General features: G+C 34.5%; 1 protein-coding gene and 1 non-coding gene across 4 annotated transcripts in view; one reads left to right on the forward strand and one right to left on the reverse strand.

Moving 5' to 3' along the window:
• Window positions 1-12,311, forward strand: part of EFCAB7 (EF-hand calcium binding domain 7) — a 60,657-nt gene that overhangs the window by 11,782 nt on the left and 36,564 nt on the right. For all 3 annotated transcript variants that reach the window (XM_025356075.1, XM_025356065.1, XM_025356055.1), the window contains exon 7: window positions 11,588-11,729. In XM_025356075.1, coding sequence (XP_025211860.1) covers window positions 11,588-11,729 — 142 coding nt within the window. The remainder of the gene's footprint in view (window positions 1-11,587; window positions 11,730-12,311) is intronic.
• Window positions 2,338-2,398, reverse strand: LOC112615780. The gene has a single exon (XR_003117467.1). It is a non-coding gene; the product is annotated as a U7 small nuclear RNA (small nuclear RNA).

Raw genomic sequence — 12,311 nt, forward strand, 5'->3', positions numbered from 1 at the left:
GAATTTCTACCTATAAGCTAGTGTAATACTTTTAAATTAAAAATGATGAATATTATTATAAGCTCTTCAGTTTGAAAACGGTAACACTCAAGTTTTATAACTTGATGAGTAGATTATCAAGTTATATACTTTGGCAAGCAAATTTTTTGTTTTGTTTAACAAATATTTACCATAAGTGTTTCTTATAAATAAATCATTCATTCAATTTCAAGTCCTATGAGAGAATGACAACAAAGTCACTTTGCTAAGTCAATATTTGTAGAGTGTTAATATTGATCTTTTTTCTTTGTTTTCCCTTTCTAGACTCAACCTTTACTAGTTTTCCTTCAACAGAAAATAATAGCTACAGAAATATAAAACATTAACTGGAAACTGCTAGGATACATTAAAAATGTGCACCTAGAGACCTCTGTAAAAGGGGAAAAAATGGTTATGATCACATACTATAACTGCTGTTAGAAAACTGAACTGATTGTTCTCAAGAGCCACATTTTTGTTTCAAATAACAACTCTGTATTTGTTATTGAACTCTAAAGTCCCTTATATCTTTAAATTGCTAGACAGTGACATTTGTTCTATATTAAAATTTTAAAACATTATCTCCAGGGAATTTTGTTCAGACTGTTTAGGAATCTATACACCCTAAGCAATTTGGTGTGCATGTCCAACATGTTCATACACAATATTTAGTGTTCCAACAATATTATTTTCCACCAGTGGAAACTTTTTGTATTTTGCAACTAAATTAATTATTAATAAAATTAACTTAGTTACATAATTACGGTTTACCTGATTCAGAAGCACAAGTAAATGTAATTTTAGCCACTCTAAAGAGAGATATAAATAAATATTAATGTGGATTATGTTAAGTTATAGTAAGACTTTGTCTCTGTGTCATTAGTTGGGCTCATACCAATATAATTTTAAAAATTTAGTTCAATTCAACAAATATTCACTAAGCATGTAATGTGTGCTAGTTATTTTGCTTAGTGTAAAATATGAGCTTGAATTTAAAAATATAAATTTTCATTTGACTATTAAGAGTATACCAAGATAGTGTAGCATAGTATTTATTCATTCATTTATTCAACAAATATTTATTGAATGACTACTCTGGGCCAGTGTTCTAGATGTTGATGAGATTAGTGATCTAGAGTTTTGGATAGAGATCTACCTCGGCTTGAATCTTAGCTTTATCACTTCATAACTGACCTTGGGCGAATTAGTCAGCAGCCCTTCAGAGTTTCAGTTTTCTTATCCATAAATAGGGAATAATTATATTTAGTGTGCTTTGGAAAGATTTAAATCATACGTAAACATATGTAAAGCATTTAGCACAATGCCAAGGACATTAATAAATAATAGTGTTAATGTTAATACTATTTATTATAAAGAACATTAATAAATACTAGTATTAATATTATAGAACTAAGAACTGGGTGCTTGTGTGGGAATTACATGATGAAAGTATAGTTTAAGAAAAGTTAATCTACTGTTGTATTATGTATAGAGACGTCAGAGACACCATCTAAGAGGCTGATAGAGTTTTCCAAATATAAAGTGATGATAACTTGGCCTAGGATAGTACCTAAATGTAATAAGGTTGGGGCAGGTGTAATAGAAAAATGCCAAAATTAGTCTGTAAGTCATAATGATTATTTAACAAAGAGACTACTTAAGTTTTGTATCAAATTCAAGAACAGGGAATGGTGTGGATGATAATTGGGAGTGAGGTAAAAGGTACTAAGATAATTTAATGATTAAAAGAAAAGGGCATACTGTCAACTTTTTAATTCTGCAAGTTTCATATAAAATATAATGCCTTTTGGAAATAATTGATAGCTGTGTATATCTTACCTTTTAATATCCTGTTTCTGATCTTGTATTGCCCACTGTTGCTTACTATCTGCTATTTCTTAGATGAGCTGAAATTATTATTTTTTAAAGTAAGTGACCCTTTTGTTAGCAGCATTCAGTTCTTTGTTTACATTTTTCTTTTCTTTTCTTTGTTTATTTATGCATTTTCTTAAGACAGAGTTTCATTTTGTCACCCAGGCTGGAATGCAGGCGGGATCTTGGCTCACTGCAACCTCCGCCTCCCAGGTTCGAGTGATTCTCCTCCCTCAGCCACCCAAGTAACTGGGATTACAGGTGCATGCCACCATGCCTGGCTAATTTTTGTGTTTTTAGTAGAGACAAGGTTTCACCATGTTGGCCAGACTGGTCTCGAGCTCCTGACCTCAAGTGATCTGCCGCCTTGGCCCCCGAAAGTGCTGGGATTACAGATGTGAGCCACCACACCTGGCCACATTTTTCTTTAATTCTTGTTTCCTCTTGGGAGGTTTTCTGGTAAAAACAGAGAACCTGCTAGACAAATTCTAAAAGAACTGTAATACTTGAAGTTTTCTTTTTTTTATTTCACAAATTTCATATATTCCTGAGGTTTTATAACCATTCTGAAAAGTACTTGGTTGTGAATATACAGAATAAATTACTGAAAGGATTGTTAAATTAATTTTCCAGATACTTTACATTTATTTTAAACAAGTTTAGGTATCTCAACTTCATGTGGAACAGAAAAGTATGGAATTGGGACAGAGAAGGAGAGACTTTTCAGAAATTAGAAAATTGTGATAGGTAAGAGTAAGCCAAGTTTTAAACCATAAATCCACACAATTGGTAAAGGACTTGAATTACAAAAGGAAAATAAGATCCTTACAGGTACTATACATATATTACTTTCTATTGGCCATACGTAGTTACTATATTACTATTCTTTTTAAAATTCTGAATTCTATCCATTTATTTAGATTCTGTGATGATCAAGGAATGTCAGGAATTTTCCTTTCAGAGAGGAAAAGCTTCACTTTCCTTGCTAAGACCAGTCATGTCTAGAATTAGAGTAAGCCCCAAACTATCAGTTGTAAACTCCAGAGATGCAATACTTCCTATATTCAGATTCTTAGAGTGTGCCTACATTTATATTTTATACATGTATATTGTACAACATATGCACACACATCACACACATATGTTGTACAACCTGTATATTATAATGTCAAAACATAGCATCTATATTATATACCATTTATATGTTATATGTATGTCTATATATGGCAATACAAATATAAACATTTTAAATTCCAAATGGTTCATTATCTGTTAATTTTTGTGAAAGCTCCATATAATAATTTTCTTATAAGTTTCTCACATTTTCAAAATGTTGATCAATTCAACCTGTCAGTTAGATTTCAGGCCACATCAATTTTACCCTTCATAAATTATCTATTTAAGTTTTTATTTTTTAAGTATGTATAGTTTACAATTATTTAATAACAAAAAATGCAACAACCAGTTACCTTCCTGTCTTACCATATCCGAAAGCAAATAGCCTCCTAATAAGTATGTGACATAGGAAATCTTTATAAAAAACAATAGTGATGATAATGATAGTGTTGAGTTCCTCCTCTGACTAAATCTATGGCAGATCTACTGCTTAATAATTCTTTCTCACTGAAAAATTTAATAATACAGAATTTGTATGTTAAATCATTTTCATTCACTACAGTGTTCCAAGAAAAATGTAACTATACTGATATATTTGTTTTGATAACTAGAATTTTTGGCTTTAGTATTTGGTTTTGTACTTTTAAGCGTTTCCTCATACATTATGAATGAAAATAAGTAAAATTTGTATATGACAAATAAACGAAATAATAGTTCAGTTTGCACTTATATGAATGTACTCAAATTGGTAGAATACAGCACCACCTCATGCCCTATACAAGAATTACAAGCTATTATTTTATTTCTGCTTTATAATGTCAAAAAATTATATCACATATGGAATTTCTTACTCTCATTCTAAAATTATTTTCAAAACTCAACCTTCTTTCATTTTTCTCCTAATACTCAAACTGTCAGCTTAATCTATAATCCTTTCAAATTGATTTATTTGAATGAGCCAGCCAATTTGTCAGTAATTTTTTCTTTTAGTTCATAACATTTTAGTCTAAGTCCTAGAGAAAAACTTTTGTATGATTGAAAGTCTATTTGTTTGAAAGACATTTTTTTTCTTTTTTCTTTTTTTTTTTTTGAGGCAGAGTCTGTTGCCCAGACTGGAGTGCAGTGGTGCCATCTCGGCTCACTGCAACCTCTGCCTCCCAGGTTCAAGCGATTCTCCTGCCTCAGCCTCCCAAGTAGCTGGAACTACAGGTGTGCACCACGATGCCTGGCTAATTTTTGTAGTTTTAGTAGAGACAGAGTTTCACCATATTGGCCAATTGATCTCGAACTCTGGCCAACTGGTCTCGAACTCTTGACCTCGTGATCTGCCCACCTTGGCCTCCCAAAGTGCTGGGATTATAGGCATGAACCACCGCACCCAGCCTTGAAATGAAATTTTAAGTTGAATAAGCATTGTATGTTTAATAACTCTGACAGATCTTAAGTTGAATGTTTCCTGTTGAACAGTAGGAGCTATAAGTTCTCCTAGTGGAGTTATTTTGAATTCAAATTGATCTGTTTATTACACTGAAGTTTGGTTGATATAAATAATGTGGTATTTGTCTTTAATAACTGTTGTTCTACCATTTTCCAGCTTTATTAATCCATATTTAATGTTATACTATGTAGTTTGTCTGCCTTTCCAAAGAAACTCACAAATTCTCTTCTATTATAGCATTATTTTCTAGACATGGAACTTAGGAAAGACTTAGAATAAAAATGTTTAACTTGTTCCCCTGTTAAATTTTATAAAGCCATGTCCTGTTAATCTGTGGCACTGCCCCAGAGGTAGCATCAGCACATCGAAAAATTCTTCCATCTTTGAGTTTCCTAAGTGGCACAAATGGTGTTTACTACCAGTGTACCAGGTAAAGTACATTATTTTTAAAAGCTTAATTTAACCATTTTTTTAAAGCTGGGGGTAGGGCTGCTGTGCTGATGATTACAATACAAATTTAAGAAATTTTCCTGCTACTAAATGCTACATTTTTAAAGTAAGAAAACCAAATAATTAAGTTTGTCTTAATACTTAAATGTGTAGAATCCTGAATGATAATGCCTTACCATACTTTATTGTAGTAGTATCATATTCACAAAGTTTCTTTTAAAAACTGGCTTTAAAAATCACTGCAGATATTTAAATGTGAAATAGAACAGAACTTAGAATATAACTTACACACTGGAGAGAAAGTAAGGAGACCTATGTTTTGGTTCTAGTTCTGCAGTCAACTGAGACCTATAGCTTTACACATATATCACTTTATTTTTCAGACTTTATCAAAAGAGAAGTCTGGACTAGATTGCTTTTTAGATTTCTTCTACCTTTAAGAGTTTGTAATTCTAAAGTATTATCCTTTACCTTTCCAAATAGGTAAATATAAAAAATATAAAGTATATTAGATGAAATTCCATCTGATGCTATAATCAAAACTGACTGAAAACATTTAAATGTTTTCTATTTAATGTCAGAATCATAATTCAAACTGTCTCAACATGTAAATTGTCTAAATACTGTATAGCATTTCTTTCATTTCTATTCTTTAGCAGTCATCACCATCCAAGGTCATGTTGATTATTTTAAGGACAGTTGAGTCTGAGGTAATGCCAGCATCTGTTGTTAGTCCATATATATGCCCATCCAAGAGATTTACAGGGAAGCTAAATGAAAGCCTGTGTATCATTACTCATCGTTAATAGTTGAACTTGGGCCAGGTGCAGTGGTTCAAGCCTGTAATCCCAGCACTTTGGGAGGTCAAGGTGGGCGGATCACTTGAGGTCAGGAGTTCGAGACCAGCCTGGCCAACATAGTGAAACCTCGTCTCTACTAAAAATACAAAAAATTAGCTGGGCGTGGTGGCAGGCCCCTGTAATCCCAGCTACTCGGGAGGCTGAGGCAGGAGAATTGCTTAAACCTGGGAAGTGGAGGTGGCAGTGGGCCGAGATGGTACCACTGCACTCCAGCCTGGGTTACAGAGTGAGACCATCTCAAAAAAAAAAAAAAAGTTGAACTTCAACTTCTGCTTCTGCCACAAGCCCAAGTTTGAACCTCATTGTATCACAGATAATAAAAAATTTGAATTTGGTACCCTGAGTAGATTTTCTTTTAGAAACATAGTCTAAATGCAGAGTCCAAAAGTCTTGGACACTAGACCTAATATTACTACAAACTCCTTATAAAACTCTGAACCCATATAACCTCTGGCTACCTCAATTTTTCTGTTTATTAAAATGACTAATTCATATCTACCCCATACTGCCTCATAGGGATGTTGTTGAAATATCATATATAATGACTTGTTTCTGTCATGGGCAATATACTTAACAAGATAAATTTCAGTAAGTTAAGATCACATCTTAATTTCTTAGAATTAAAAATACACATATCTTGTATACCCCAAAGGTGTGACAGTGCAGCTGATTAGTGACTGACTGAAAGCTTGAGTGTAGTTCAGCTTATAATGATAAAATCTTAAAATGCAGTTGAAAAGGAAATTTCCAAAGAAAAGATAAAATAGAAAACTTGTATAAATTGAGAAATAACCAAAATGAAAATAGAAGGAATAGAGAAAATACATTCATTGACACTCACAGAGTGGTTAATATCTAAAATAGTCAAAATAATTTATTAAAATATGTCAGAAAAATGCTAAGTCTGCAATAGAGTTATGAGAATAGGTGAATGGGTAATTTATACAAAAGAAAACAAAAATAATGAACACATGAGGGAAATGTTCAACCTTGGTATTAACAATCAGATAAATTGAAATTAATGCAAAAGTTATTACAATACCATTTTTACTATCAAATACTCGAGACATATACAAATATATGGAATACCATAATGAATGCTTTATGTACCCACACCTTGCTTATGAAGTCACCCCACATCACCCAATTTTTTTCACAATAAAACAATACCAAATAATGGTAAAATTATTACATTATATACCATTGGTGGTATTGTAAAATTGGCAGTACTGTTTTATAAAGCAGTATGGGAACACATGTCAATAGCCTTAAAAATATACATACTTTTTTGCCTGAAAGTTCTTCTCAAGGAAATTATTCATCAGAAGAAAAACATTTAGACAAAAAAGTATTCTATTAATATTGTGATAAGAAATTAGAAATGACCTAAATGTCTAACACTTTAGAAATAGTTAACTAAGTAATGGTATACCAACTCAATGTTTGTTTGTTTTTTTTTGAAACGGAGTTTTGCCCTATTACCCAGGCTGGATTGCAGTGGCATGATCTCAGCTCACTGCAACCTCCGCCTCCCAGTTTCAAGCAATTTTCCTGCCCCAGCCTCCTGAGGCTGGGATTACCGGCGCCCATCACCACACCCGGCTAATTTTTGTATTTTTAGTAGAGATGGGGTTTCACCATGTTGGCCAGGCTGGTCTCGAACTCCTGACCTCAGGTAATCCACCCACCTTGGCCTCCCAAAGTGCTGGGATTCCAGGAGTGAGCCACCATGACCGGCCCCAACTCTATTTTTAATCATAGAACCATTTAAATTGAAATTTTGAATATTGCATAGCAAAATGGTTTTCTTGTGGTAAAATACACAAAACATAAAATGTACCATTTTACTCATTTTTAAGTATACCGTTCTGTGTCACTAAGTACATTCACACTATTGTACAACCATCACTACCACCACCATACATCTCCAGAACTTTTTCATCTGGAACTCTATTCATTAAACAACAACTCCCCATTTCCCCCTCCCCACAGCCCCTGGCAACCACCATTTTCCTTTCTGTCTCTGAATTTGACCACTCTAGGTACCTCATATAAGTGGAATCATACAATATTTGTTCTTTTGTGTCTGGCTTATTTCACTTAGCATAATTTCTTCAAGACTCATTCATGTATAGCATGTGCCAGAATTTTATTCCTTTTTAAGACTGAATAATATTCCCTTGTATATATTTACCACATTTTGTTTATCTATTTTTCTGTCAATTGGCATTTGGGTTGTTTCTACCTTTTGGCTATTGTGAGCAGTAATGCTGTGAACATTGGCATACATATCTGTTTGAGTCGCTGCTTTTAATTCTTTTGGGTCTATACCCAGAAGTTGGAATTGCTAGATCATATAGAATTATAGGTTTGCTTTTTTGAGAAATTGCCATATTGTTCACAATGGCTTCACCATTTTATGCATTTTATGTTCCTATCAACAATGCACAAGGGTTCCAATTTCTCCACATACTCACCAACACTTGTCATTTTCTGTTTTTTTGATAATAGGTATCCCAATGGGTATGAGGTGGTATCTCATTGAAGTTATGATTTGTCTTTCCTTAATGATTAGTGATGTTCAGCATCTCTTCATTTGCTTATTGGCCTTCTAAATATCTTCTTTAGAGAGTTGATCATTTGATGATTCCTTTGCCCATTTAAAAAATCGGTGGTTTGTTTTGTTGTTGTTGAATTGTAGGAGTTCTTTATATGCTCTAGATATTAATCCCTTTTTGGATATGTGATTTGCAAATAATATCTCTCATTTCATGAATTGCCTTTTCATTCTGTTGGTAGTGTCCTTTGATGCGCAAAAGTTTTTAATTTTGATGAATTCCAATTTGATTGTTGCTTGTGCTTTTGTTGTCATATCCAAGAAACCATTGCCAGATCCAGCGTCAGCTTTCCCCGTATGTTTTCTTCTCAGAGTTTTATAATTTTAGCATGTTTAGGTCTTCAGTTTATTTTGAGTTAATTTTTATGTATTGCGTAAGATAAGAGCCCAAATTTATTCTTTTGCAGATGGATATTCAGTTTCCTCAGCCTCATTTGTTGAAAAGACTGTCCTTGCCTTCATTGAATGATCTTGGCACCGTTGTTGAAAATCATGTGACCATATATGCAAGGATTTATTTCTGGGCTAACCATTCTATTCTACTGTTCTATATGTCTGTTTTCATGCTAGTACCACACCATTTTGATTACTGTATCTTTGTAGTAAGTTTTGAAATTAGAAAGTATGAGTCCTCTAGCTTTATTGTTTTTCAACAGCAAAATATTTTGGATATGAAATTAAATTTTAAAAGCAGAACATAAAGCGGTGTTTATTAAAATGTAAAAAATAGGTTTCTGCGTAAGGTCTGTATTAGAAAGGATTACATGAAAATCTAAGTAGGGCGTTAGAATTATAGAGATTTTTAAATTTTTAAATGTGTTATTTTAAATGTATCAAAATGTAAAATATGAAAATAATTACAACATAAAATAGAAAAATGAGATGTAAGTATGTTAGGATAATTTAGCCTTCTTTTAAAAATGTGAGCATGAACATGAAACCAATCTCAATGTAAATTATTTTTGCCTTTGCAGTGCCATAACAAATCTTTCTATAATGAATTAGAAAACATTTATGATGTTATTGTTATAGAGCTAGCATATACCTTTTCAGTAGTTATCAATATTATTAAAGCCTTGAACTGATTATCTAAATATTCTTACTTACATTTCAGGCAGGCAAGCCTACTAATAATAAAGTGAAAAGCATTTTTGCACATAGCTATGGTAATGACACAATTTCTTGTAACTTCAGTAAAGAATCTTCTACTTTGTGTCCAAGCATTTTCAAGTTTTATTCTTTTCTTTTTTGAGACAGAGTCTTGCTCTGTCTCTCAGGCTGGATGGAGTGTAGTGGCACGATCTCGGCTTACTGCAAGCTCAATCTCCCGGGTTCAAGTGATTCTCCTGCCTCAGCTTCAGTGTAGCTGGGATTACAGGTGTGCACCACCATGCCTGACTATTTTTGTATTTTTAGTAGAAACAGGGTTTCGCCAATATTAGCCAGTCTGGTCTTGAACTTCTGACCTCCAGTGACCCACCCGCCTCGGCCTCCCAAAGTGTTGGGGTTACAGGTGTAAGCCACTGTGGCTGGCCAGGTTTTACTCATTTCTAGTTATGAGATCCCATATATTAATTCAGACAAGAAGGAATTTGGCTAGACCAAGAAATGGTAAAGCCAATATAGAAAAGTCTTTCTCAAAAGTGATACTTTATATTCATCAGCATTGTTCTGTTGTGAACCTTTTTTTTTTTTTTTTTTTTTTTGAGACAGAGTCTCCCTCTGTCATCCAGGCTGGAGTGCAGTGGCATGATCTCTGCTCACTGCAACCTCTGCCTCCTGGATTCAAGCAATTCTCCTGCCTCAGCCTCCTGAGTAGCTGGGACTACAGGCGTGTGCCACTATGCCCAGCTAATTTTTGTATTTTAGTAAAGACAGGGTTTCACCATGTTGGCCAGGCTGGTCTTGAACTCCTGACCTCATGATCTGCCTGCTTCGGCCTCCCAAAGTGCTGGGATTACAGGTGTGAGCCACTGCACCCGGCCAGCTGTGAAACTTTTATTCAGCATGCTTCTAGTTATCTACACTTGAAACAATTATTTTGCTTTTACATTTAAAGTCATTTTTTCTTTCAATATATTTATTTTAGCAATCCTTAATTCTTCCTTCTTAACATGCTCCTAGCACTAATCTCTCTCTATTACAGCAACATATTTATTTATTACTTTTCTTCAATACTTCATTTTTCTTTTTCTTTTTTTTTTATTTTTGAAACGGAGTCTTGTCCTGTTGTCCATGCTGGAGTGCAATGGCATGATCTCAGCTCACTGCAACCTCTGCCTCCCCAGTTCAAGTGATTCTCCTGCCTCAGCCTCCTGAGTAGCTGGAATTACATGCACCCAGCATCATGCCCAACTAAATTTTGTATTTTTAGTAGAGACAGCGTTTCTCCCCATGTTGGCCAGGCTGGTCTTGAACTCCTGACCTCATGATCTGCCCACCTCAGCCTCCCAAAGTGCTAGGATTACAGATGTGAGCCACTGCACCCAGCCAATTTTATTTTTCTTGCCCTTCTTTACCTTATGTCTTTTCCTAACTTTTCATTATTGAAATGCTATCTATTCTTCATAATATAGTTCATCAGTTGCACACTCAGTTTACATCAGTCTCCCCACCCCAATCAGTTAGACAGTAAATATTTGTTGGGCCAATGTGTTAGGCACTATTTTAGTAACTTGAATAATAGTAAATTGTTTTGCATGTATAGTTATCTCTTTGTGTTAACCATATATTACTGCCAATTATAATTGGATTTTTTTGAGACGGAGTTTCGCTTTTGTTGCCCAAGCTGGAGTACAATGGCGCAATCTCGGCTCACTGCAACCTCTGCCTCCCAGGTTCACGTGATTCTCCTGCCTCAGCCTCCTGAGTAGCTGGGGTTACAGGCATGTGCCACCACGCCTGGCTAATTTTGTATTTTTGGTAGAGACGGGGTTTCTCCATGTTGTTCAGTCTGGTCTCGACCTCCAGACCTCAGGCGATCCGCCCACCTTGGCCTCCCAAAGTGCTGGGATTACAGGCGTGAGCCACCGTGCCCTGCCTATAATTGGATTTTGTTATGTTTGTTTTTTACCTCCTAACTATGTTGCACATTCCTGGAGAGCAATGATTATATTTGACATTTCTTTTATATCCCCCTGCGTTTTCTCCTCATTACTATGCATACTGGAAACATTTAATAAATATTGTTTGAAATAATTTTTTCCTTCATTTCAGGACTGGCAATACATGCAATCAAAAGGTTGCTTTTTCTTAGAAGAAGATGGTGAAATCATTAGTCATCAGTACAGGATGCAAATAGCTCAGAGGTCCATGGTTTATCTAACAATTAAGCCATTAAATCTGAGTCAAGTTGAAGGCAAGTTTAAATTTTTTGTATATTTTTTAAATGTCAAGTTGTACCCTCTTTGAAAGTACTTATGTAAGTATTCCATAGTCCTAATTAGGAAAGAAAATAATCTGCCTAAGTGAGAAACATAATGGTTACATTTCAAGAAAGTGTTGGCCTATACGTGGCCTGTGTTAATCATATGAAAAGCAAGTAGATTGCTTTGTGTATATGTTTAAAGCATGTTTTATTAAAAACAATAACTTTTTCCAAACCTTTCTACAGCTAAGATAGAAGAAAATAAACAAACAAAAAAAAATGTTAACTGGTTTCCTCATGATATAGAACTTTTTTTTTTTTTTTTTTTTTTTTGAGACAGAGTCTCCCTTTGTTGCCTAGGCTGGAGTGCAGTGGCTCAATCTTGGCTCACTGCAACCTCTGCCTCCTGGATTCAAGTGATTATCCTGCCTCTGCCTCCCTGAGTAGCTGGGACTACAGGTGCACATCACCTCGCCCGCCTAATCTTTTTGTATTTTTAGTAGGGACGGAATTTCACCATGTTGGCCAATCTGGTCTCAAACTCCTGACCTCAGGTGATCCACCCACCTCGGC

Source organism: Theropithecus gelada, chromosome 1 (assembly GCF_003255815.1).
Source record: "Theropithecus gelada isolate Dixy chromosome 1, Tgel_1.0, whole genome shotgun sequence".
NCBI classification, from domain to species: Eukaryota; Metazoa; Chordata; class Mammalia; order Primates; family Cercopithecidae; genus Theropithecus; species Theropithecus gelada.